The following is a 25043-nucleotide window of genomic DNA, read 5'->3' as shown; positions in this document are numbered from 1 at the left end:
CAACTCTAAGCATGTTCATTCTAATCTAAAATTCAAACATCAACCTAATAGCTACTTAAACCACCCCCCTATAAAATTTACAAGTAAAACAGCAACATGACTTAAATGGAACCTAAAAATTAAGTAACACAGTTGTTAATTATCACTGTCCTCTGTTTCACTTGGCCAGAATGTCTAAAGCTTCCCTGAAATCAAAAACACCCAGCTCACGGTTTAGGTTGCAACGCAGGAGGTATATATGAAGCATTTCTAATGAAAATTTCAGTATTATAATAACTTCTTACTTAGTAGGAAACAGCAAGAAAAGGAGAAGTTCTCAAAACCTTATGGCTTTTGTTGTTCAATTGATAATATTGATCCTTTAACAAAATACGATAGACTAAGATCACTCTACAAACGTTCATTAACATCTGTACATAGAATAAAAGAAAGTCCGACTTTAAAATTTCGAACAGAATGTATTAACTATGAGGATCATGAATTGAGGAGGAAAGGAAGAAACAAGCAACTAGACATTGGAGATTTTCGACACAAAAATTATAGGAAAATTAAACAACAAAGCAAATTATATGAAGCAGAAGAACGATATAGATCAGTACATAATCAAGTTGGTCATAATAATGCATATCATTCTGAAGATATTCATGATTTTCACTTTGAGGACTTGCATGATAAGCAATCAGCATCTCTTCAAAGAGAACCTTTAAAATGGTATTTAGAAGATGAGATTGCTGCAGGAAAAAACATATTATGGCAACAAAAACAGAATGTGTATAATGAAGAGTGGAATAGAAATACTAGGATTGGAAAAAAAAAAAGTAAAAATGCATTGTCTTTTAATATAGTTACCATTTCAATGTGATTTCATTAGTATCACCAATCTTAAAAAATTTATTCTCTCTTGTAGCACTACTTGCAATGAAACAAGACAGAGAACTATTTCCCCGATGGTATCAAGACTTTTCTGTCAATCAAGTATAATATTCAATCACTTCATTACATTTTGAATATTTGATACTCGATACTTACAGTTTGAATAAAAATGAATATAAGAAATGCCTCTAAATTAATAGATGCAGAATTTAAGAATGCTGCAATGTATAATGCATAAAGATTGTGAAGAGATGATAACTGGACGTACTCAAAGAATGCTTATATCCATTGGAATTGTATCTACATTTTTTAAACTTTCACCAGATATTATTAAAAAATTACAGGAATCTAGTAATTGTAATGTAATCAAATTTTTAAGAGAAATTTACAAGATATTAACTGGAAATTATTTTGAAGAAGAAGGCTATAGTATGCTACTGTTATATGATGCATTAAATTTCATTTTATTATATTTTTAGTTTATAGAATTTTTTTGTTAATTTCAGAAAAGTTTTATGACTGCAATGAACGAATTATCTTATCAGCCATCGCATTCTTGACATTGCCAGAAACTGTTGTGGAGCTCCACAAACGCTTACCGCCTGTTACAATGCCGAAATTACATCCGAAACGTAATTCTTCTTATTAAATAATTTAATCATATATATTGTGGATTTATCATTTCATGAATATATTATTTATGCAGCCACACCACCAATGTTATCAATAAGACAAAAAATGAAATCACCTTATAAAGAAGAACTGTTTACCAGGCCAGATTGGGCATCTTATTACAATCGGTTACAACACTGGCAGGAAAATCGTCAATTGACGCCAATACCAGCCATAATATTACCTCCTAGAGATTGTATTTTAAACAGTTTTCCAACTACAAATGCTAATCCGTATAGTGGAAAAGAATTATTCCAAAATAATCAATTAGTTCCTATTAAAAATAATCTTCCTATTCAAACAAGACAAACACATAATGTTTCTACCAAAAGAAAAGATGAAAAACGTACTTCTATTGATACAAAGCAAAAACATGATATTTCAGTAAAAGTAGAAGATGGTAATCCAATTAATAATTTTATGAACTCTATTGAACTGAATCAGGATGAAGACAATTCTTTTGGAAAAGAAGATAACAAATATGGAGAATTGAAACAAAGAAGTATAATAAGTAACACGATAAATGCAGATCATGCAGTGAAATATAATTCTGCCACTCTTGATGTTCCACCATTATATGGTGAGAATACATTGTTTGATTTCACAATCAATGGAATTTGTGAGAAGTCAGGACCAGTTGAGTATAAAATATGCGGAATTCTACAACCACCTCAACCGAATAAGAAATCCTGGCTTAATCAAAAACATGCGCATTATATCATATCTGGCGCTTCGGATGAACCACCTACTTGCCCCATTACATATGAAATGACTGGCGTCGCAAACGTAACACCATCCAACAGTGACGAGAGATTCTTCGCAGTGCTAAAACTCGGCGATGGCCCGAACAAAATTTATCCAAGTGGTAGGCAAAACCTATCACGTCATTGGCAAGAATGGTTGCAGAATGTAGATGAAGAATTTCGGAAAGTGGAGAGAGAAGCAAATAAAATGATAAAAAGCATAGAGGCTGTAACGAAACTGGTATTTCCAGAACCGACATGCGATAGTTGTTGCTCCTGTAGGCAAACCAGAAAGTCTTACTTAAGGGCAAAGGAAACGAAAGCGCCTTATTTCGTAATAGACACCATAGCCGAAGATGATAAAAGAAAGAAATACATTGTTGGTTCAATGGCGTTGCATTCCCCTGCTCCAACACCTCCAGAGTCTACGGTGAATTTATTAGAAGTTATAGCTTCAGAGGATGTTCTTAAGGACAAAGTTATAATAAGTGGTGTCACAGACGAAAAAGGTGAAACCCAATACTTTATCTCAGGTACTCAGAAGGAAATGATACGAACGCCAGCACGAATTGTAGAACATCCACCACCTAGACCACCTAGAAATGTTCCACCATGCGTATGCGCAATCCATCAGGTATTTAATAAAGACTTGACATCGACGTTAAGCCACGATAACATTCCGTGGACAAAAGAAGATGGTTTATGTTTTGGAAAAAAATTTAGGCCCCATGAATCTCCTGCTTATTCTTGCAAAATGTATCCAGGTGATAAGTCATGCAGAAGAAGTCCTTTCATGCATAGAATAACTAAATTGCAAATGAAGGCTGAAAAAGCGAGAAAAAAAACAGAAGTTCCCACAGGTGAGAAGAAAATGTATAGTATCGCGGATTTCAAACCATGTGGAGATGAACATGGTATGGGTATTTGTGGCGGACCTTGGGGTGCTTTGCATACCTTAACTTCAACAGAATTAGCAGAACAGGAAAGACAACGGAAGGAAATACTAAGAGTATGTCTTTTTTCGCAAATTGATTTTAAAAGACTGACTTTTTACCATGACAGCAATATTAATTTACATTGTAATGTGCAATATTCATGGTTTTGTTGTTCAGGGACCTCCATGTGGGACAAAACCTGGACGAGCAATCTGCGAAGGTCCATTTGGAGCACGAGTACCGATGAAACCACCGAAGATATTGATAGAGGAAGAAATTCCAGGAGAAGCGGGAGAACTTGAAGAGGAAGAAGAAGAAGAAATAGAGGAAGAGGAGGAAGTACAGAAACCTTTTGTTGAAGTAAAGAAAAAAGAATTAAAGCGTGATACAAAATGTCATATGAGTCCTGAAGCTGTAGCAGAGAGAAGAAAAGTCGTGGAAGAGAAAAAAATTAAAAAATTTATTCCCGATCCCACTTATCCCGGGTATGATGATCCGTGGAATATATTTCGTACGGCACCGTCGGTGAAAGAGTCCGAAACTGATTTTAAGAAATTATTGAAACTTAGTTCTCCAAAACCACCAGCAACGCCTATACAGTCTAAATCATTGATAAACGAAGATAAAAAGCTTGAATTACAGGAAGATGTTCTCGGATCAGGCGCAAGGACAGACGATACAAAAGCATCTACAGATTTGAAGAAAACATCAGTAAAGAAATCTAAACAGATATCGAAGAAAGAGACTGCAGGAAAATTTAAAAGTGAGGAAAAATTGGATAAAATAACATCAAAACCTGTTGATAAGAAAACAAGTTCAAGTGTTGATACTGAAAAAACATCCAATATAGTAGTAAGAAATAAAGTCGTTGACAGTAGAAAGGAAGATCGGAAATTTAAAAAATGGACGAACAGTAAACAACATCAAAAGATGGATAAGAAATCTGTTATTTCTAATCCTCTTTCGAAAAAGGGAAGTCAAAACCCAAAATCGAGTAAATCTGGTATTAGTAAAATACTAGAGATATCTGAAGATGCTGATCAATTTAATAAAAACTCCAAACAAAGCATACGTGATTTAACAAATTATAAAACTAACAAACAGAATAGAAAAGAAAAAGAAAAAAAGAAATCCGGTAATAAATCACTTTTATCAGTAAATATTAAAAGAAAGAAATTGAGCAAACAGTTGAATTTAAGAAGAAAATCAATAAAACGAGATAAAAAAAAAGATTCATACAATGATCAAGATCTAGACCCTGAAACAATGTATAAAAACAAAATCCATCAATTAAAGAATATGATGAAATCTTCTGAAAACTATCCATATGATGTTGTACCAGTACAGATGCCAGAAAACCAGCCAACAAAGTGTAAAATGGAATATGAGGACACAGAATCCATAACTGATGTAGCAAAAACCGATGAAGATACTGATATACAATTACCAAGTAAAGGTCCTTGTGGTTGGAGAACAAAGTCAGAACAGAAGTTGCCAACAAAAAAGACTCTGGTCTATCTCAGTGAACCGGACTATCCTCCGGAAACAGTGCCAGTCAAACCAGGAGGAAGACCGTGTCTTTGTCGAGAAAACAGGGCGAAAAAGAAAATACTGTTGTATAATATCGATGGACTTATAGGTGGAAAAAAAGAAGTTGAAGAAAAGAAGTTACTCAGAAAGAAGAAAGACGAGGATAAGAAAATGCAAGTTATAGGTGGCACTATTTACTATACTCCACCACCAAGTCCTCGCAGAAGCGACGAATACGTGCCTGAATATGATCTTTACGAATCACCATACGACATGTGTCTTACTCAACGTAAAGATCAAAATCTTAAATTTATCTCACAATATGGTAAACCTAAAATATCGGATGTTCCAGAAAATAGGGAGCCTTGCGGTTGCAGCCAATACATGGATACAAATGATACTCAAGTCGCAAATAAAAACGATGAAGAAGCCCAATTAAAGAAAGAACTTGACAAGACAAGAGAAATTTTAATAAACGAAAAACCACCGAAGGACCGGTGGAAACTGGCACTTCAAGATGTTGCACTAGTTGATTATTTCACGCGATGCAGGGACAGTTTACCTTGTTGGCTGAAATGCAACAAATTCAACAAAGTAGGTTGCCCAATACCTCGCCCTAAGCTTAAAACCAAGCGGCCAGTGTGCGAATGCAAGTACGAAAGAAAAATACTCGAGAATAAAGAGCAAAAATTAAAGTATAAGGAGCGTCAGAAACGATTGAAGTCCTTGAAAAAACAGCCATACGTAAATGTTGCGGATATTTCGAAACCATTGGTACCGAATACAAAATTGATGATATCAGACGTCAAAAGAATTCCACGAGATAATGAGTACGTAGACGATATTAAGTACTGTATAACTGGCGTTGCTGAGAATTACTCCCATTTACCGCCTAAACAGGTGGTAGGTGGTATACATATGTCTACACCTGTTCATACACCTGAACCAAGCAAAGACGAAATACCTTGTGTTCGTTTACACCGGCATTGGTCATCTACGAATATCCCTCCTGGACCACTACCAAAACCTGAAGAACTTTTACTTGATGAGAAAAAACGCAGACAGAAAGCAGTTATAGAAGCATTCCGACAAATATACACTCCTGAACCGACATATCACACGCATGACGATCATAGTTGCAAAGAAAAATGCGGTGAAACTTCCAAGGTAGAGAACGATGAAAGTAAAGAAGAGAACGGCAAAGCGTTTTTACATGATAATTATAAAAATACCTTTAAATCAAATATTACTGATAAGACAAGTAGACAAAGTAAAAATGTTCCTCAAACGTTTGAACATAAAAAAGTTAAAGATTTCAGTCAGTTACAACACAGTCCTGTTAAATTAAATAGAAATGTAGATACTTCGCAAATCGAGAATGAAGAAAGCCCTAATGTTTACAATAATGCTAAAGACTATTTAATGACAATAGTAAAGGTAAAATTGTTTATTTTTTTGTAGTCCCTCTTTCTATTTTAAGATCAATTGTAATCAATTTTGAAATTGTCGCGATCAGGTCGAATTAAAGAAAATGGCAGCAGACGGATTTCTGTTTGCTAAATTACCGAGGTGTTTTTTACTGCCACAACTGCGATATTGGTTGATGTATAGAAATGGAATAGTTTGTACTAGCGCAAGTAAAAGTAAGTCACGTATTTATCCATAGTATTCTGTGTGGACTAAAATTTAAAATGCAATGTTTTTAGACAAATCGGTACAAAAGAGTTTGAAAATGTGGAACATGATAGATATGGTAACTCATAAAGCAACAATTGAACCAGCGCCGTTAGACATGACGAAACTTCAACTTAGAAATTTAACTTATGATGATGCATCAAAGATGAAAGCAAAGGTTTTCAAATACCATAGATATACAGTGATAGAAAAAATATTCATACACCAGAGATTTTTCATTTTTATCAATAATATATTCTTCCATGTAATACTAAATGAAAATGTTGACAGACGTTTTAAACATTTTAGTACAAATTTGAACTTAATTTTTTCAGACGTTGTAACACAAATGTCGAATTATTTTTCCATCGATTTATAGGTCTCAATGAAAAAAGCTACATTCCATAGTCAAATTCGTAAGGAACGTGTTTTGTATAGTCGATCTATGTGGAACACAATGGATTATGAAAAATTTCCCTCGGTATCATTTAAAGAGATGTATTTTACATATATGGCTGGTAAAGAGGCCGACGGTCATGTTTTCAAACCATGGCAACCTTCCGAAGTACACGAAATGTATTAAAAAGCGTAAAAAAACGAACGCATAACGTGTCATCGCAAAAATTCATATTTGAATAATCGATTTGACGAACGAGTAATTTTTAACAATCGAGAAGAAGAACTCGAACGGGATAATCGATAGTTTGGTACCAGGATTTTTAACTCTGTTAGAGCATCATAAGAATCAGAGAATGGATTTCGAGAGTCCGGATGTAGAAAAAGAATTTCCCGGATTGTATGCCTCGGAATCAGCCAAAAAAAGTAATGAAAGCGATTGTACGTATCATCGTTCACTAAATTACATAATTATTTCCAAATAACGATCCATTTAGTAGAGAGGTTATGAGCATCTGTCATGCAGGTCGCAAATCAAACACCATGAACCATTTTCCCGACTCGTGATGTATCTTAATTATGCAAATGTTTTCAATTATTTTATTCGTAACAACAATTAATTAATCGTTATATATGTGTATATATAGATATATATATATGCGTGTGTATATTTCCAGTTAGTGATGAAGGTGGACACGAGAAACATTCTAAAAAAGAACTTCTTGGTGGTAAACGAAAAGAAAAGAAAGATCGAAAGGATCGAGGTTATGCCACCTTAGAGGGGGAAAGTTCCCCTGACGAAGATCAAGAAACAAAGTAACGTTTACTTTTTATAATATTTATTACAAACTATAAATACATTACTTTATTTATTACAATTGCATTACTATTAATTTGCTTTAATGTATTTGCTTTATTGACTGCTTATGTCATATTTAAGTAACATTTTACCGCACTGAAAGATGTAGATATTTAAAGAAGCATTGTATCTTTCGAAAATGAAAATTGTCTTATAAAGTAATTTTAATTTTCACATATTGTTAGCACTGACACGTTAATGAAGCTTCATATTGTTCTAAAATTAGTTTTATTGATTAGAATGTGTTTACTATACAAGTATAGTTAGTATTTTGAAAACAATCATCAAATGGAGAACAAACTTATCACAAATATTTATGATTTGATATTGTTGATCATTCTGATTGTTATGTCCATAGTGAATGTGTACTTTATTTTGAAAGTTTTAGTTTTATATGCCCATAGAACTGATGACTAGATAATGAATTAAAGGAAAAGAAAGTTGAGAATATACTAAAGGTTATATTTTACAATGTATAAAACAAATGTACCTCTTTATATGTTATATACAACTACTTTATTGCTTGAATTAGCATATAATTTAACTCACAGAAGTCCTTCAAAGTCAAAAAAGACCAAAGCTTTCAAATTTCCTTCAAAGAAAGAAAAACGTGAAAAGTCTAGAGAGAAAGAGGGTAAAGAAAAGGATGGTGAAAAGGAAAAAGACAAAAAGAAAAAGGACAAAGATGAAAAGGACATAGAGAAAGAGAAACGTAAAGAGAAAGAGAAGGATAAAGCGAAGCAAAAATTAAAAGACCGTAAAAAAGGAAAGCATATTGGAGATGATGGCTTGGATATCGGAGGTAAGATATGTAAATCTTATGAAATTATTCAGTGGTATATTAAACTAAATTTCATTTATTATCATGTACTCAGAAGAGCAACCGGTATTTGGGGTTAGTCTGCATTTAGCTGTTGAAAGAAGTCGTTGTCATGATGGTGTTGAGCTACCTTTAGTAGTGAGAGACTGTATTGACTTTGTCGAAGAACATGGAATGAATGTAGAGGGCCTGTATAAAGTTCCAGGTGTGAAATCAAAAGTTCAATTTTTGAAGAAGTTGTACAACTACAGAGAAGCTGTCAATTTATCTGAATTTGAACCTACAGTGGCTACAAGTCTTTTAATACTATTTCTTAGGTTTGTATTTGATATTATTGAATGTAAAAGAAAATTACTAACAATAAAGCTTTGGTGTGATACAGGGAACTACCAGAGCCCGTATTAGAGAACAGTGAAATGATATCTAGGTTTGAACAAGCAGCATCTACAAAAGATGTTGCACAAAGAGAGGCACAATTAGTACACCTAACTCAACAACTACCTGAGTGTAATAGAGTTCTTCTCGCTTGGGTTATATTACATTTAGATCATGTCACAGCACGAGTATGTAGTAAAAACAGAAAATTTGTAACTTAATATGTACTATTTGTACTTATTTTATATAAAATTACTTTACAGGAAAAGACAACTAAAATGAATGCTCAAACTATCTCAATGACATTAAGTCCTGTACTACAGATGAGTCACAGGCTATTATTAGCTTTGTTATTTCATTGCAAAGCTCTTTTTCCAAATGTACAATTAAAGAAATACGTGCCACCACTTTCGGCTGGCAGTGTTAATCTTCCAGACACTGTAGAAAGTATAGCAGCTGAATTGTCTAAACAGGAGTCGTTACTCTCACAAATACACATGCAAATGAACGCAGGGTTTGTAACGAAATCGCGTGAAGAACAATTATGGGAAGTACAACGTATGATAACACAATTAAAGGTTCTCATTTTTAATTAATTTTTATTAATTAAATATATGAAAACATTGTTCTAGCATACATATACATGTATGTATATTTATTACTTGTAGAGAAAATATAAAACAGTTCAAAAGATGGAAGGTGCTGCACAAAAAAGTTTAGATGAAGAAGTGAAATCAACTGATGAAACTGCGGTGGTAGAATCAAATGTACAAAAAACGAAAACAGAAGAGGAGGATGTGGAACATTTGAAATTAGAAACTCAGTTATCGTCTAACTCAACCTTAAAGAATAGTAAAACACACGTTTCAGAAGACAATAAGGAACCAACAAGTACAAATGTTACTCAGAATAAACGAAATGTTCATACACATGACAAAGATATTGTTGACTCTGCTGAAACATCTGTGGTTACATTGCAGTCTGCCGAGCATAAAAATGCTTTGTCTAATGCAAATGAAAATGGTATATAATTAATTATTTAAAGAAGCTATTTTTAGATCCACCATACTCACCTGTATATTACTTTAGATTCAGTAGTAGAATCCGAGCCTGAAGATGCTATTGATAAGTTGAGGGAAAGTTTAATTTACGAAGAATTATTAAATATGCAAGCACTACTAAAATCTCGAATAACTCAGGAAAGGAATGAAATTAAACGATTGATGGAAATGTTATCGGAGCGTGGTTTAGAGAAAAAGAAACCAAAGGAAAGAGTACATTCGCCAAATGAAGCAGAGATGACAGCTATGATTCAATTAATCAAAGAAAATCAGCTACTCGAGGTACCTGTGACAAACTTTGTAGTTTAATAATATAAATATTTAAATTTAATCAGATATTATTTTGTATATAGCTTAGTTGAAATTGATGAAAAATCGATTGTGAATGCTGTACGGAATTATCCGTTCAACTTAGATGCAGCATGGGAATGTAATTATGACTTGTTTTTGTATATTGGATTTTGTTTCAGAAAAAAATGACCACTTTAATTCGCAGTATCATAGAAGAAAAGGATGCTTGTATAGAGCTTCGTGTTCAACTGGCAGTTCATCAATTAGCAGCTAAAACCTGACCATTGATTATAAAATAATATTTCAAATTTATAAAAAGAACATTACACGGATTCAGAAAATATGTAACACGATGTTTTACACAGAATGAACATATATAGTTTATAACATGTTACTACATCCATGTTTTCTTGACTCGTTCTATTCTCTTGTAAAATAAAAAGAACATATTGAACATGGACATATATATTTTTCGCTCTTAATATCAAAAAATTCTTGTTTTTTTATATACATATATTTTATTATCATGCATCTGTATTCCATACGGTAATTACAACAATAACATTAACAAATGCATGTATTTTCAAGTTTGTGTATTTTCACTATGTTTTATATACTTATTTAAAACAAGTATACTATTTTATACAATATTAAAGCAACAAGATGCTTGTAAAGCATCGATCAGATGATTTTTGTCTATAAACATTTTGATCAACATTAAATAACATTGAATACTTTTTGTTTTTAAATGAGTGAGAAAGTATAACATTTTCACAAGATGAAAATTTTATATTGGAATGTAGGACCGAAAAATATAAAGTTATATAATCATATTTCTTTCTCTATGTTAATACTGAATAATATATTACACTTTACACAATCACTTCTTGCAAGTGAATATTCGCACAAAACGCAAAATACAAGTTCACATTTCTCATTATTGTCCAGTCGTTTAAATTATCAAAGTTTGCAGAAATATAATTTTTATTTCAAATCCGATCAACAAAAATATTCCAATCTTATTGATATAACAATTTTTTGCAATTTTTAATATACTCAATTTTTTCACTTTGATCATCAAAAAAATGGGACAGTAATTTAATTTGTAATATTTATCATGCATTTTTTCAGCAAAAGAAAAGGAATTAAATTGTACACAATTATAATATTTCTTATGTATATACGAATATACATAAGAAAAAAATTAGTGACGCGAATCTCTCGGATAAAATTCGGCGAGAATGTTGGCTGGAATTCTTTTCAACATCTCTTTTGGGAAAATACGTAACAATTGCCAACCAATATCCAATGATTCAAAGACTGTACGATTCTCGTAGCTGCCCTGCGAAATGAAGTTCTTCTCAAACTTGGAAAGAAATTCTAAGTAGAGCAAATCGTCCGGCGTTAAAGCTTCTTCACCGACAACAGCTTTCATAGCTTGTACATCTTTCCCAATAGCGTAACAAGCATACTGAAATCAAATTATTATTAAACTAGTTATAGTTTCAGCTTTTACAAAACTCGTGATTATCCGGATGAATGGAGGAAGGATGTTCCATTCAGCCGCTTACATAACAAAGCATAAAACATACCAATTGATTAGACACGTCAGAGTGATCTTTTCGTGTAAATCCTTCACCGATGGCAGACTTCATAAGTCGAGACAATGAAGGAAGCACATTGACGGGTGGGTAAATTTGTCTGTTATGAAGTTGACGATCAACGTAAATTTGGCCTTCGGTAATATATCCAGTTAAATCAGGAATAGGGTGGGTGATGTCGTCATTTGGCATAGTTAGAATTGGAATCTGAGTAATAGAACCATTACGACCCTCTACTCGACCAGCTCGTTCGTATATAGTCGCTAAATCGGTATACATATAACCAGGGAAACCACGTCGTCCAGGCACTTCTTCACGAGCAGCTGATACCTCTCGGAGAGCCTCAGCATAAGAGGACATATCAGTAAGTATGACCAAAACGTGCTTTTCACATTGATAAGCCAAAAATTCGGCTGCAGTTAAAGCAAGACGCGGAGTGATAATTCTTTCAATAGTGGGATCGTTGGCCAAATTCAAGAAAAGGCACACATTTTCCATTGAACCATTTTCTTCGAAATCTTGCTTGAAGAAACGAGCAGTTTCCATGTTCACACCCATAGCAGCAAATACAATAGCAAAGTTGTCCTCGTGAGAATCCAACACTGATTTCCCAGGTAATTTCACAAGGCCTGCTTGACGACAAATTTGTGCAGCAATCTGTAAAAAGCAGTTAAATTAATTACAGTAATGAAACCTAATAATATAAAATAAAATAATATGGTATGTAATTTTTATTTAAATACCTCATTATGAGGTAAACCAGCAGCAGAGAAAATAGGAATCTTCTGCCCACGAGCAATAGAATTCATAACATCAATAGCTGAGATACCAGTTTGTATCATTTCTTCAGGATAGATACGCGACCAAGGATTAATTGGTTGACCATCGATATCTAAGAAATCTTCTGCAAGAATAGGAGGGCCTTTGTCGATTGGTTTTCCAGATCCATTGAACACACGACCCAACATATCCTCGGACACAGGAGTTCGAAGGATGTCGCCAGTAAATTCGCAATGAGTATTTTTTGCATCAATGCCAGAAGTACCCTCGAATACCTGCACTACTGCCTTTGAACCAGATACTTCCAACACTTGTCCAGATCTCATGGATCCATCGGCAAGTTTTAATTGAACAATTTCTGCAAACTTTGGAAATTTGACTTCATCTAATATTACCAGTGGTCCATTCACACCAGAAACAGTTTTATATGCTACAAGAACAAAAAACAGATTTATTATCAATTATGAGTAATTAACATACAACGAATATTTTAGAGTATAATACAAAATTTCATTTAAACGAATGTGCATTTTATCGATTTAAAATATATTGTATGGGAAACGTTGACTTTCTACATTGTGTCAGTGTCTGTCTGTAGTCACATGACGTATATCTAGGCACGTATGATGAATTTCTTTTGATTAAGAATTGATCTATTAAGTCTAAAAATATTCGATTTTTCGAAATATTTGTACGCGTTGGTATCATCTTATTTCATTTTTACTCTAAACAATTAAAAGGCAAACGTATTCAAGAATCAGCTGATTAGTCGCAAATCGATCCATTGCTACGCCCAGTTTGTGTCGAGCACTTATATCTTTCGGGTTTTTTATTTGTGGAATTCAGTAAAATAAATGTAGACACTTACTGAGCCGTGGTTGCGAGATAAAATCTCTTGTAATAGCCAAAATTTGTTCTTTAGTAGCTTGACGTTCTCCAATAGTTTTCGAATACATTTTGTTCAGTGATTTCGCTGATCTCCTACGTCGGCCAAACAGCAGAAGGTACTGCTGTTACAACTTCAATGAAAGGAGACGGACTAAATGCTAAGAGTGGGGATAACTTCAAATGTTCAGTTTGAATTACGACAAATTTTACAAACCCTTCTAAAATGAATAATTAAAGTTGATTAAGCACGTTGACACTAATGAAGGTTAATACCTCTTGTTAACTAAATGACTTTTGGATATCACAAGTTTGCAATTAAGTGAATTTTACTTTGGTAAACTGATAGATATAACAAAGAGTGAGTATATGAAAAGGACAGAAATATTGGCACGTGCGATCACGTGGCTTATACTAAGCAGTTCGTTGCGTATCTATTAGCAATAATACCTTTTATAAAATGCTACGATTTAAAAAAAAAATATGCTCTGCAAAAAAAAAAATAGTGAAAATTATCTACGAAGAAAGATGACACCATTTTGTTGTATATATTTAAGTACTTCACTTAAGTTGTTATTAGTTATTCGTAATCGCGGTTTATTCAATTACATATATTCAATGTTCATAAAAATAATTTATATTTAATAGTGAAAAGTATAAAAGATAAGGATTAAAGATCTTCGTATATGTTCTTTTGATTATGGATCTTAGTTTTCAAATACAAAAAACCAATTTTTTAATGAATAAAACGCTCAAATATAAAGTTCATAATGCCAATTCACAAAAATAATGCTCGTGCGTTATTTGAAATGATATACGTCGGTAAACAATATAAAAGGTATATTTTGAATTAACTGAGAAAGTTATATTGTCAGAAAATTTTGTAGATTTTGTGCCTTGACCCAAATCATATAATGGTACCACTTTTAGTTACGGACCTGACACCAATAATTTCGCGCCGTGAAGGCACGAGTGTGCAGTGAGACACGGTGGCGGCTGGTACGAGGATATACGTGCGTGGGAACGGTTCAGTTTTCTTCAAGTGATATGCTCTGGTTCTTAATATTTTTTTGAAATTTCAAGTGCGTCACATCGTGTATAAATTGGCCGAAAAATTAATATTTATCGTCGTCCCACTCGACACTGTGTTCTCGTGGTGCACTGAAAGAAAAATAATATATCTGAAGTATGGCGGCTCTTAAACGAATAGTCAACCTGTCTAAGACTCTTAAATCAGTGACAGCTAAATCTTATCCTTGCTGTTTTCAAACGTCGAAGAAGACTTATTTTACGTACATGAATGAACCCTCTATGCCGATACCAAACAAACAACCGTGTTGGCTCAAAACTGCCGATGAAGCTATTGAGAAGGCAGAACTAGATTCGGGTAATTATTTTTTGTAATATATACGTGTTTGTCAAAAGTTGTTCAAATTTCACCATCTTGTACTTAAACTGTCTCAAATCATTTGGTTACAATTGTAGGATTATACTAGCTAAAAAATTTCACTTACTGAAAAACTAACCTTGAATTGTATTCAAAAATAAACTTAGATATCAATGGTTTTGATTTTTTACATAATTATGTGATTATGGTATGAAAAATGAACATATTTTTCGAATGTATGCCACTTTCTCCAGAGTGTGCAAAAACCTAAGAACTTCGCTTAAATTTTCATGTCAGACTCCTCGGCAAATTTCAAAATTTATGTTTGTTTACTGTAATTAATTAACAATGCCAAGTCGTACCGAATTTGATCATAATCAAATGTATTCAATGAAAACTGTCTTTTACAACACTTGCACTTTTCTTGCCCACTTGTTTAGGCAAGTTTTACATTACGATTTATTGTTCATTCTGGGATATGAAAATCAAATGTTGTTTTTATTATATTAAATGTTTAACAATATATTTTATGTATATATACGTACATAGATAAAAACTTTAATCATACGGTAATGAAAGACATTTACAGAACATCATTAATTTATTGTGAAATGAACACGTTTAACAACGTAACACACTTATTCTTGTTCAAGTGGTTGTTTACGCTTGAATTTTGCCATCTCAATTTAGAAGAATAATATTCATTACGTAATGTACTTCGCGTGCGACATGCATGCAGTTAAATGATGGCAGATTATCAATGATTGACTTCATCAAAATCGTACCCCATTGTATGGGGAAATAAAATAGAAACTCCAACATTGTTATTCAAATACTTTCGAAATACCTCGTTATTCGACTGATTAATTTAGTCGTTCGCTATATATTTGCGTTACGGATCGTATACGTAGAAGAAGCGATCTTTGTTCATTCATTTACGTCAAACTAAACATATCGTAGTTTGTTAGTATTATAGATCATAAATATGTGAAAAATAATAAAATTTTCAAATGTTCTCTCCCTACTTTGCTAGATGATAGAACGTATCCGAAGACACCACTTAAACGAACATTTTTAAAGAAAGACTTATAATCGGTATCGATAAATGCTTCTCAGTTAAAAATAAAGAAGAGTTTAGAAAACTTTTTTAGCAAATAGTTTGATATGATATATTTTTATCATTAAAAGTAAGAAAATTATCTCGTATGCAGCATGACTTTTCGTTATAATGATGAATCATATACAATTTCAAGGTCGATAAATTATATCGATTTCATGTTCGTTTCATTTCAAGTTCGTTCTATATACAAATCGATAATTGCTCGGCTACAATTCTAATTATTTCTAAAATCAAATATACTGTAATTATTTGATTCATTTTGAACAATGTATTTTGCGACCATTGTACACCGACACTTTAATCGTTGTTTCAGATAACTCAAAGTACGATGTTCCATAATACACTTGTATACTTAATCCTTCTTTGTCTTTCTGCGACGTAATTATTTATAAATATGAACTTAATAACACTTATTGGAAGGCGTGCTTGTTAAATTGAAGTTATCGGATATGAAACATCGTGTAAACCATTGACCTCGACATGCATATGCAAACTTGCAAATATGCGGTCCAATCTATTCTTGGCCACCATTATTGGTTTCGATCGGAAGCATAGAAATACGTAGTAAAGTAAATAACAAATCTTACAAAAATTATTTTTACCTACAATCTATAACTTTATTGTTATTTTCTTTATTAATAGCATTAGCATACAAGCGAATAGTTTTAGATAATTTGCAATAGATTCTATACTTTGACCTTACGTATATGCGATATACAATGGTATCAAATTGTTTATCGAAACACAACAGTTCTGTAATTATATTACGAGTCTCACTGTTTTAGTTGACTATTTTTACGCATATTCCTCTCCTTTGCCAAAGTGGGAGGCTGCCGAGGTCAAGGTTTAAATACCTTTGTCTGTGATGTGATCAGTTAAGTTCAACATAACAAATATAAGTATCTAGCTCAAAATTGTTAGTTTTAATGAATAAAAAATAATTAAGGACATGTTCGATTCTCTAAATACGTTTATTAAAAAAGGAAAGAAATTGTAAGAGAAATATAATTTGAATTATCATATTCTACGCATGATCCGAATGATTGTATTCTATGCATTTCTGGAATATGAATTATCGCACAAATACAATAGAATACAAATGACAATAGACAATAGAATACAAATGACAATATTCTTCACATTGCATATATATTTACACGTCCTTGTTAAGGCCGAGTTAAAATGCAGTATATTTATTTTACAGACCAAGTCATATTTGTCCAGGGTGCAGCGGCGACACCCACGGAATTATTAAGGGCAATGACCGATTATGGTGTCCGATGCGACGTAAGAAATGTAAAATTGTATCATATGCACATCGAAGGTCCCGCGCCATTCGCAAAACCAGAAAATGCAAGTACGTGATATGTCTGACGCAAATCAATTCGATAAGGTGGACCAGTTGATTTAACATGGTTTATCAGTAACGTGTCTCACACGTGAACCAATTCCTTCTTTACCTCCAGTCTCTTATGATAACCGAACCATCTGTTTCCTCAATCCTCTAAATGTAGCATTTATAATTATCCGTATGATATACGCTTGTGAGATAAATTACATTATGTAAGAAACAAAAATTTCAATGTCGATTACGTATCATAACGCTTTGCACATAGAACATTTCAGGTCCATCAGCTTCTTTATCGGGGGCAATGTGAGAGCAGCAGTTAATGCCGGAAACGCTGATTGCGTGCCAATTTTTTTGCATGAAATCCCACGTGTGTTTAAGGAAGGCTACCTTAAGCCTGATATTGCGTTTATCCACGTTAGCCCTCCCGACGAACATGGATACTGCTCGTTGGGTACTAGTGTGGATTGTGTACGATCCGCCATAAGCCACTCGAATATTATCGTAGGTAAATTTTCGAATCCTCCATATTTTAACGTCACCGTAACAATCGACACGTCAGAATTAATCCTCCTATTAATGCTCTTCTCGTCATTGTTCATAGCATTGGTAAACAAACACATGCCAAGAACATTTGGCGATGCTCTGATTCACGCTAGCCACTTGGACTTCGCCGTGGAGCATCACGTACCGCTCCCCGTACATCCTGTAAAAGCGCCATCGAAGGAGGAACAACAAATTGGTAAATATATAGCGGAGAATCTGGTAGTGGATGGAGCCACGATGCAAATGGGTATTGGAAGCATACCAGATGCGGTATTGTCGCTACTCGGCAATCACAAGAATCTTGGAATTCATAGCGAGATGTTCAGTGACGGTGTAGTGGAGCTCGTAAAAAAGGGATGCATAACAAACAGTTGTAAAACGATGCACAGAGGCAGAATCGTTGGTTCATTTTGCACTGGCTCAGAGAAGCTATACGAATTTATGCACAATAATCCTTTCATAGGTAAAATCCACCTTATACTGTATAGGTTTTTCGGCTACAAGTAGCTCGGAATAGAAGTAACTTTCTAAAGTCAACAAATGAAACTTTTAAGTCAAATTTTTACAGTAGTGCCTTTTACTTTGGTCAACTTGTAGCCGAACATTCTCCATTTTTTCTTGTGATTGAACATAGATGAGCTTATTGCTTGAGGTATTTTACAGAAATGTTAGTAGTGGATTATGTGAATGATCCAAAAATAGTGGCCAAGCAACCAAATATGACGGCCATTAATTCGTGCATAGAAGTCGATATTACTGGTCAAATTTGTTCCGATAGTATTGGAACTAGAATGTACTCCGGATTCGGTGGACAATTAGATTTTATTATGGGTGCAGCACTCAGTGAAGACCGCAATGGGAAACCTATCATTGCAATACAATCTGTTACTGCGAAGGGTGAAAGTAAAATTCAACCAGTCTTAAAATCAGGTTCGCGATCATTGTTTTGATTAATCATATTCTTTAGTTTCTTTTAGATTTTTATTTCTTTAACTTGTCATATATTCAAGGCGCTGGCGTTGTGACAAACAGAGCGGTTGTTCGATATGTCGTCACGGAACACGGGATTGCCAGTCTATTTGGTAAAAGCCTTCAACAGCGATCGTACGAGCTGATACAAATTGCTCATCCCGATCACAGAGAAGCATTAGAGAAGGCTGCATTTGAACGTTTGAAAGTGATGCCGGCGCCATAAGCATTTCACTGAGAAATAATACTCGAACTATTCTTTCTAATAGCATTTCGTGATAGCTGTTTTCCCGATACGTGCAAACATCTGCATGTGTCAAGAATCGCTATCATAACCCGTCTCTTAATTTTACGTAATTTATGCCTTCTTACGATGAAAGCAATTAAACAAACTCGAGATAGAAAGCATAAAGGATAGAGTCTAAACGCCACATTATAACAAATTGAGTTTCAGGCTTAAAAGAAAGCTTCCGCTTTAAATAAGCGAAAAATATTTGCCTATATACAAGTGAAAAAGCTTTTATTTTAAACGGGTATTTAATGTTAGAAGCACAATCGAAACGTGACCGATAATAACCAGAAAATGTACAATGATAACGAATAATTTTTATATGAAACTTAAGAACGTTCCTCTGTACAATGCAGTTATTGTAACGATGGGAAATACATAACGTTCGGATAAAGTGTTAAATTATTTCACTATCATTTCTATTTAATCAGTTATTTCTATTTGTATCGAATAAAACGCAAAGTGAATATATAGATACGTGTATGTATAATGTATGTGTATATATTGTGTATATTTGAGCGTTATATCGAGAAAATGAAAAATCGAATACCGATAAATCCGATGTTCTGATACTAATAATCGTGGAGATGGCAACGGATCTAATGTGATCTGACGTAAACTGACATTTAAAACCAAAAGAAATTCTTTAGATTATGTATCATCTAAATTTCGATGTAATTGCAGTATATACCCTACCGCATCTCCAAACATTAACAAATTTTAATCATTTGTACACTTTTTAATGTGATTGTATATTCTTTTTTCTTATCAATATGTTTGGTTTCAATTTTCGACGAAATCTGGACTCTACGTTCAGCAAACTTGTACCAACCAGAACTTTTAACTCGTGCGGCTTAAGATATTTACGCGAACCTTTACAACCACTAAAACGATGCCCACGCTGGGTTTGTGTAGAAGATGCGGTAAAAATTATCAATTCAGGTATCGATAACGATTATATATTATTTTTCTTTTAGTTATGAGCATTTCCCAAAAATAACCACCTTAAATTCTGTATCCTTCCAGAACACCTAGTTTTTATACAAGGAGGTGCAGCTACTCCTAACGAGTTGATACGTGCGATGACTGAACACGGGGTCTGTAATAATCTACGTGGTGTACGATTGATTCACATGGGCCTCGAAGGAGATGCACCATTTGCGAGCCCTGAATTTGAGAGTACGGTATTCCATTGTTCAACATGTTAAAAACGCCACTACCTGTGACATTCTGATGGTAAAATCATGACCATTTTTCAGAACATTTCAGATCCATTAGCTTTTACATCAGTTCCAATCTTAGAGAGGCCGTTAATGAGGGAAGAGCAGATTATATTCCAATATTCCTCCATGAAGTACCAAAACTTTTTTACGAAAGGAGAATCATTCCAGACGTCGCATTAATTCACGTCAGTGTACCTGATGCTCGCGGTTTTTGCTCCTTGGGCGTTAGCGTAGACTGTACCCGCGCTGCGCTTAGTTCAGCCAAAGTTATTGTTGGTCAGTCACACATTTAATCTTATCCTTTAAGACTAAAGATAATAAAAACAATATATTCGTTATTGGTATGTGTATCTCGTAGATAATTTATATATTCCCAGAGAAATAATACTTTCTTTTTCTATATTCAGCTCAAGTTAACGAACATATGCCAAGATCGTTCGGGGACACTGTCATTCATTCTAGTCATATCGACTGGGCAGTTAAATACGACTGTCCTTTACCATGTGTGGCTAGTACACCACCGAATGAAATCGAACAAGAAATTGGCAAACTAATCGCTCAGCGATTAGTAGACGATGGGGCGACCTTACAACTTGGAATTGGCAACATACCCGACGCTGTTCTTTGTTCCCTTGGCAATCACAAAGACTTGGGCGTTCACACGGAAATACTTGGCGATACAATGGTAGATTTAGCGGAAAGAGGAAATATTTCGAATAAAATGAAAGTGAAACATAGAGGACGTATGGTCAGTTCTTTGGCAATTGGCACTAAAAGAGTCTACGACTTTTTACACAATAATCCATTTATAGGTGTGTACATATCTGATTTTTTTAAATATTGAGGTAATAAAAGATAACTATAGATTACTGATTCAGAAACTTTCTGTATGATTATTTATTAGTAATGATTTCTTGTCACACCAAATAACATTATGCTTATTTATTTTCCAGAAATGCTTTCAATTAATTACGTGAATGATCCTCGAGTAATATCTCAACAACCAAAAATGACAGCCATTAATTCCTGTATAGAAATGGATATTACCGGTCAAATATGTTCGGACAGTTTAGGTTGCAAAATGTATTCTGGCTTTGGTGGTCAACTTGACTTTACTCGAGGTGCAGCAATGGGTCAGGATGGTCGAGGGAAAGCTATAATCGCATTTCCTTCGGTAACGAGTAAAGGAGAAAGTAAAATTCAACCAGTAATAAAGCTAGGTATGAAGTCTATATTTGGAATCAAATTATGAAGTGAATATTTCTCACTTCCGTAGTTTGTAAGTACAGATAAGTATCTTTTGATTAATAGGTGGAGGTATAGTAGTAACAAGGGCACATGCACATTATATAGTTACCGAGCACGGAATAGCAAACCTTTTTGGTAAGACACTACGTCAAAGGGCAAATGCATTGATTCAAATTGCTCATCCAGACCATAGAGAATGTCTTGAGAAAGCTGCATTCGAAAGATTGAAAACTAATCCAACAAAATATTTGTAAATTGATCGTGCAAGTATGGTATAAAATTTAAAAGACAATTTTTGACCTGTCATATGTGAAAATGCTTTTTAGTTTGTATTATCAAAATTTTCGTGTCAAACCCTTGAATTATTTTTACTTTATGGGAAAGAAAGGAAAAAATTAAAGACTTATACTTGTTGTTATGAAATTCATTTTTATAATTATCTTTTACGTACAATTTGAATAAACAAGTATATTCCTAGAATTCTTATTTTAGATACATATAAAAAGCAAAACATAATAAATATATACATACATAGTAGTTCACAAGTACAAGGTACGTTTGATACTGATAGTTATTAACTTTCCAAACGTATACTGGATTACCGCGAGCCGGGAGCTTTAGAAGGAAAAATGTAATTTTCTGAAGTAAAATTTATTAGATGATTTTCCTCCTGGAAAATATAATTCTTTAGTTCCAAAAAATGTCTATCTCTTTCTCAATAAATACATACTTTTCGAGATATACCGATTTGAAAATTGACGAAGGTCACTGTGTGTTGTACATAACATTATTACTCGAAAGTATTCGAAAGCTTAAAAGTTTATACCCTCTGGTAATGTTCCTTCTTGACGTCTCTTTTCAACGTTTTCATAATATTCGGAAAAATTAACGTAAGGCTTGATTCTAGTGTTTCTACTTGCTGGTCTTGTGTCCGGATCCGATATAGATGAGCCCGGATCCGATGACTCCGAATTACTGTTTTCTGGCATTGTTCTAATAGGAGTTTCCACAATCGGATTAAATCTAACAGATTGATTAGTTGGACTTTTCAGTGCATGAGGCAGTGGAAAGTTAAAATTGCGTACGAGAAGCGTTATATCGTCTCGTTTGCCAGTAGTTACAGTACTTTGCAAATTGCTCATATTAACGTCATGATGAATTCTTACAACTTTATCTACAATAGCTTGAGCAACACCTGTTAAAGTTGATTGAACCTGAAACTGAAATTTATTTTATGAGAATAAGAATATGTTAACTAGATAATTCGCTAATATATATTTCATACCTCTTTAACTGCAAAATTAATTAATTTTATGTTAACTTGATCTACACCAGTCACTTCTTCTAATGACTTATACAGTCCACGAGACATAAGTAATAAAAATTTACAAGAATTATCAAGTTCTATGCCACCATGAATTTCTGGCTCGGCAATGACAGGTTCTGCTGCAGCAGATGCTAATTCCTCGAATTCTCTGTATCCTCCTTTAACGAGATAATTCCCAAGGCAACGAGTAGTTTCCTGGTTCCCCAGACGAGATCCTTCCATGTAAGTTATCACATAGAACACTTTAACATTTAGGAATAACGCGAAAATTAAATACAAGTTTAGAAATTTACCTTGTCTTATGGAATCAATATCCAACCCTAAATGAGATAATCTTAACAATTCATCTTCATTCCGTAAATCATGATCTACACTTAGTTGTACAACTCTTAATACTTGATTAGGATCTGTTTTGCACAACAAGGCTCTACTGTCACCAACATTTGCAACATACAATCTTCCACGATATATTAATGCTAGAACAGCGCTGCTTCCTGCTGATAATTCACAGTTCAGTGCATTTAACTTATCAACCTATGCAGTCATTGAAAGTCTGTTAGTGCAAAAAACTTCTTACAGAAATCAAGACATATAATGCAATTCGCTAACCAAATGAGGAAATTTTTGATATGTTTCATACGAATTTAATCCATCGGGTATATCAAACTGCAAACTGGCTCGCTCAGCCAAAAGATCTCCGATAGAATCTAGGTATCCTTTTTCCACAGCTATGAATGCCTGCCTACAATGGCTTGTGTAATTATATTTTTCTTTTATATTTCAAAGACATCCCTCTCATTCGTATCTTCTTATTGTCATCTAGCGTTACCTAAGAACTTCTTTAACTTCTTCGTCTGTCGATTTGCCATTTAACTGTCCAAGTAAAATCTCAGCTGCCATCCGTTGCATGGCAAAATTTGCAACTTTTGTGCCCTCGTGGCCATCGAATACTCCATAAAGGAAGGTCGAATCGTCATAACGGCAATGAAAACTGCGATCTTCGAACGGATGTTCTTCCTGTCTATACCCATCCTCCCGATAAATTTGATTCGTAGAAAATCCCACGCCTTCAAATGTGAACGAAAAATTCCAAACATTAATAGGCAAATCATTTATAGGTTATACGAGTAAATTTCTACTCACCAGATTCCTTACACACTGGCAAATCATCCGTCCAACTGTACTGAGTATCCTGAAAAGGTATCAAATTAGGGCGTTCTGCCCTAGTTGGCATTGTTAAAGAAAAGGAAACAACTTTAACGATGATTTAAATTGATGTTCTATGTGCGGACTTACGTTTCTAACATATCGACTGCATATCGATTCATGTTGATTAAATGTATCGAGAATTTCGCAACAGTCGATTGAGCTTATTTAAACCAAAATATTTCGAAATCCAATACTCCTGCTATTCTTCAATTGCATTTTATATACGTACATATTTACAGTTTTTACAAGCTACACTTATCTATACGATTTATCGTTATTTATGCATGCTATGTACAGCGTTATAATACGTTTACATAACTTACAAAACATGAAATAACAAGATATAGAACCGCGCACACACACACACACATATACATATATATATATATATATATAATGCAAAGAACACGACGTTGTGTTTTACACAAGAAACATAAATTATTTCATCTTTTTTCTTATCGGCTTTCTTTTATAATTTCCACTCTTCTTGTGAGACAGATATACATATATATGTGTATATATGTACGTACATGATTAAAAAAACAAAAGCAGCTCTTTTCGCGAGCTTTTATCCTACCTGGCAAACTACATGACGTTTCGACTCGTTAACTGTAAAAATTTCAGTAATCGGACAGACAATTAAATCAATTGAATATGTGACGGCCTCGATCGCATCGCAATGTACCGCGACCAATAATCCAGCAAACTGTCCACAATATGAAAACCTAAAAACAAGTTGCCCTACGGAAACCGTTGCCAAAATTAACATTTCATCGACAGAAGGGGATCAATTTTCAAACAGGTTATTGTAGATCGCGTGTTTACGCGAGGCGTATTTAAATGGCAATATTTGAATGCTGTTTCGTTCTTAAATTTGTGCGA

The 25043-nt window shown here is 33.8% G+C and overlaps 6 protein-coding genes across 8 annotated transcripts; 4 read left to right on the top strand and 2 right to left on the bottom strand.

The window, feature by feature from the left end:
* The first annotated feature begins 40 nt into the window (after positions 1-40).
* On the top strand, positions 41-7014 carry LOC143428160 (uncharacterized). 2 transcript variants are annotated; one of them, XM_076902876.1, is made up of 10 exons: positions 41-232; positions 292-818; positions 908-975; positions 1074-1302; positions 1380-1505; positions 1580-3297; positions 3401-6190; positions 6270-6396; positions 6460-6605; positions 6807-7014. In XM_076902876.1, the coding sequence occupies exons 1-10, from the start codon at positions 171-173 to the stop codon at positions 7008-7010; spliced, it is 5997 nt and encodes a 1998-aa protein (XP_076758991.1). In that variant the 5' UTR covers positions 41-170; the 3' UTR covers positions 7011-7014. The 2 variants fall into 2 exon arrangements, with proteins under 2 accessions (XP_076758991.1, XP_076758990.1); XM_076902875.1 differs by having other exon boundaries at positions 289-818.
* A 118-nt stretch (positions 7015-7132) lies between these two features.
* Rlip (Ral interacting protein) lies at positions 7133-10689 on the top strand. Its single transcript, XM_076902877.1, has 9 exons — positions 7133-7264; positions 7501-7639; positions 8234-8484; positions 8558-8819; positions 8885-9065; positions 9141-9455; positions 9546-9900; positions 9967-10220; positions 10409-10689. The coding sequence occupies exons 1-9, from the start codon at positions 7180-7182 to the stop codon at positions 10508-10510; spliced, it is 1944 nt and encodes a 647-aa protein (XP_076758992.1). The 5' UTR covers positions 7133-7179; the 3' UTR covers positions 10511-10689.
* Positions 10679-13670, bottom strand: Vha55 (V-type proton ATPase subunit Vha55). Its single transcript, XM_076902878.1, has 4 exons — positions 13479-13670; positions 12574-13040; positions 11822-12487; positions 10679-11700 (listed from the first exon to the last, which is right to left on the bottom strand). The coding sequence occupies exons 1-4, from the start codon at positions 13564-13566 to the stop codon at positions 11434-11436; spliced, it is 1488 nt and encodes a 495-aa protein (XP_076758993.1). The 5' UTR covers positions 13567-13670; the 3' UTR covers positions 10679-11433.
* Positions 13671-14471: 801 nt separating this feature from the next.
* Positions 14472-19548, top strand: LOC143428163 (succinyl-CoA:acetate/propanoyl-CoA:succinate CoA transferase). Its single transcript, XM_076902879.1, has 6 exons — positions 14472-14882; positions 17207-17359; positions 17619-17858; positions 17955-18359; positions 18560-18826; positions 18907-19548. The coding sequence occupies exons 1-6, from the start codon at positions 14684-14686 to the stop codon at positions 19089-19091; spliced, it is 1449 nt and encodes a 482-aa protein (XP_076758994.1). The 5' UTR covers positions 14472-14683; the 3' UTR covers positions 19092-19548.
* A 119-nt stretch (positions 19549-19667) lies between these two features.
* Positions 19668-22001, top strand: LOC143428362 (succinyl-CoA:acetate/propanoyl-CoA:succinate CoA transferase). The gene is made up of 6 exons (XM_076903166.1): positions 19668-20096; positions 20181-20333; positions 20414-20653; positions 20785-21189; positions 21331-21597; positions 21689-22001. The coding sequence occupies exons 1-6, from the start codon at positions 19928-19930 to the stop codon at positions 21877-21879; spliced, it is 1425 nt and encodes a 474-aa protein (XP_076759281.1). The 5' UTR covers positions 19668-19927; the 3' UTR covers positions 21880-22001.
* A 138-nt stretch (positions 22002-22139) lies between these two features.
* On the bottom strand, positions 22140-24450 carry LOC143428363 (TGF-beta-activated kinase 1 and MAP3K7-binding protein 1). Of its 2 annotated transcripts, XR_013102415.1 has the most exons (8): positions 24249-24450; positions 24096-24175; positions 23782-24019; positions 23562-23694; positions 23246-23486; positions 22911-23167; positions 22370-22845; positions 22140-22295 (listed from the first exon to the last, which is right to left on the bottom strand). XR_013102415.1 is itself a non-coding variant. In XM_076903167.1 (7 exons), exons 1-7 carry the CDS (start codon positions 24278-24280, stop codon positions 22438-22440), a joined length of 1389 nt encoding a protein of 462 aa, XP_076759282.1. In that variant the 5' UTR covers positions 24281-24450; the 3' UTR covers positions 22141-22437. The 2 variants fall into 2 exon arrangements, 1 of the variants encoding a protein (XP_076759282.1); XM_076903167.1 differs by having other exon boundaries at positions 22141-22845.
* Between the last annotated feature and the right edge of the window lie 593 nt (positions 24451-25043).

Source organism: Xylocopa sonorina, chromosome 10 (assembly GCF_050948175.1).
Source record: "Xylocopa sonorina isolate GNS202 chromosome 10, iyXylSono1_principal, whole genome shotgun sequence".
Classification (NCBI taxonomy): Eukaryota; Metazoa; Arthropoda; class Insecta; order Hymenoptera; family Apidae; genus Xylocopa; species Xylocopa sonorina.
This window is presented reverse-complemented; position numbering and strand designations above follow the sequence as displayed.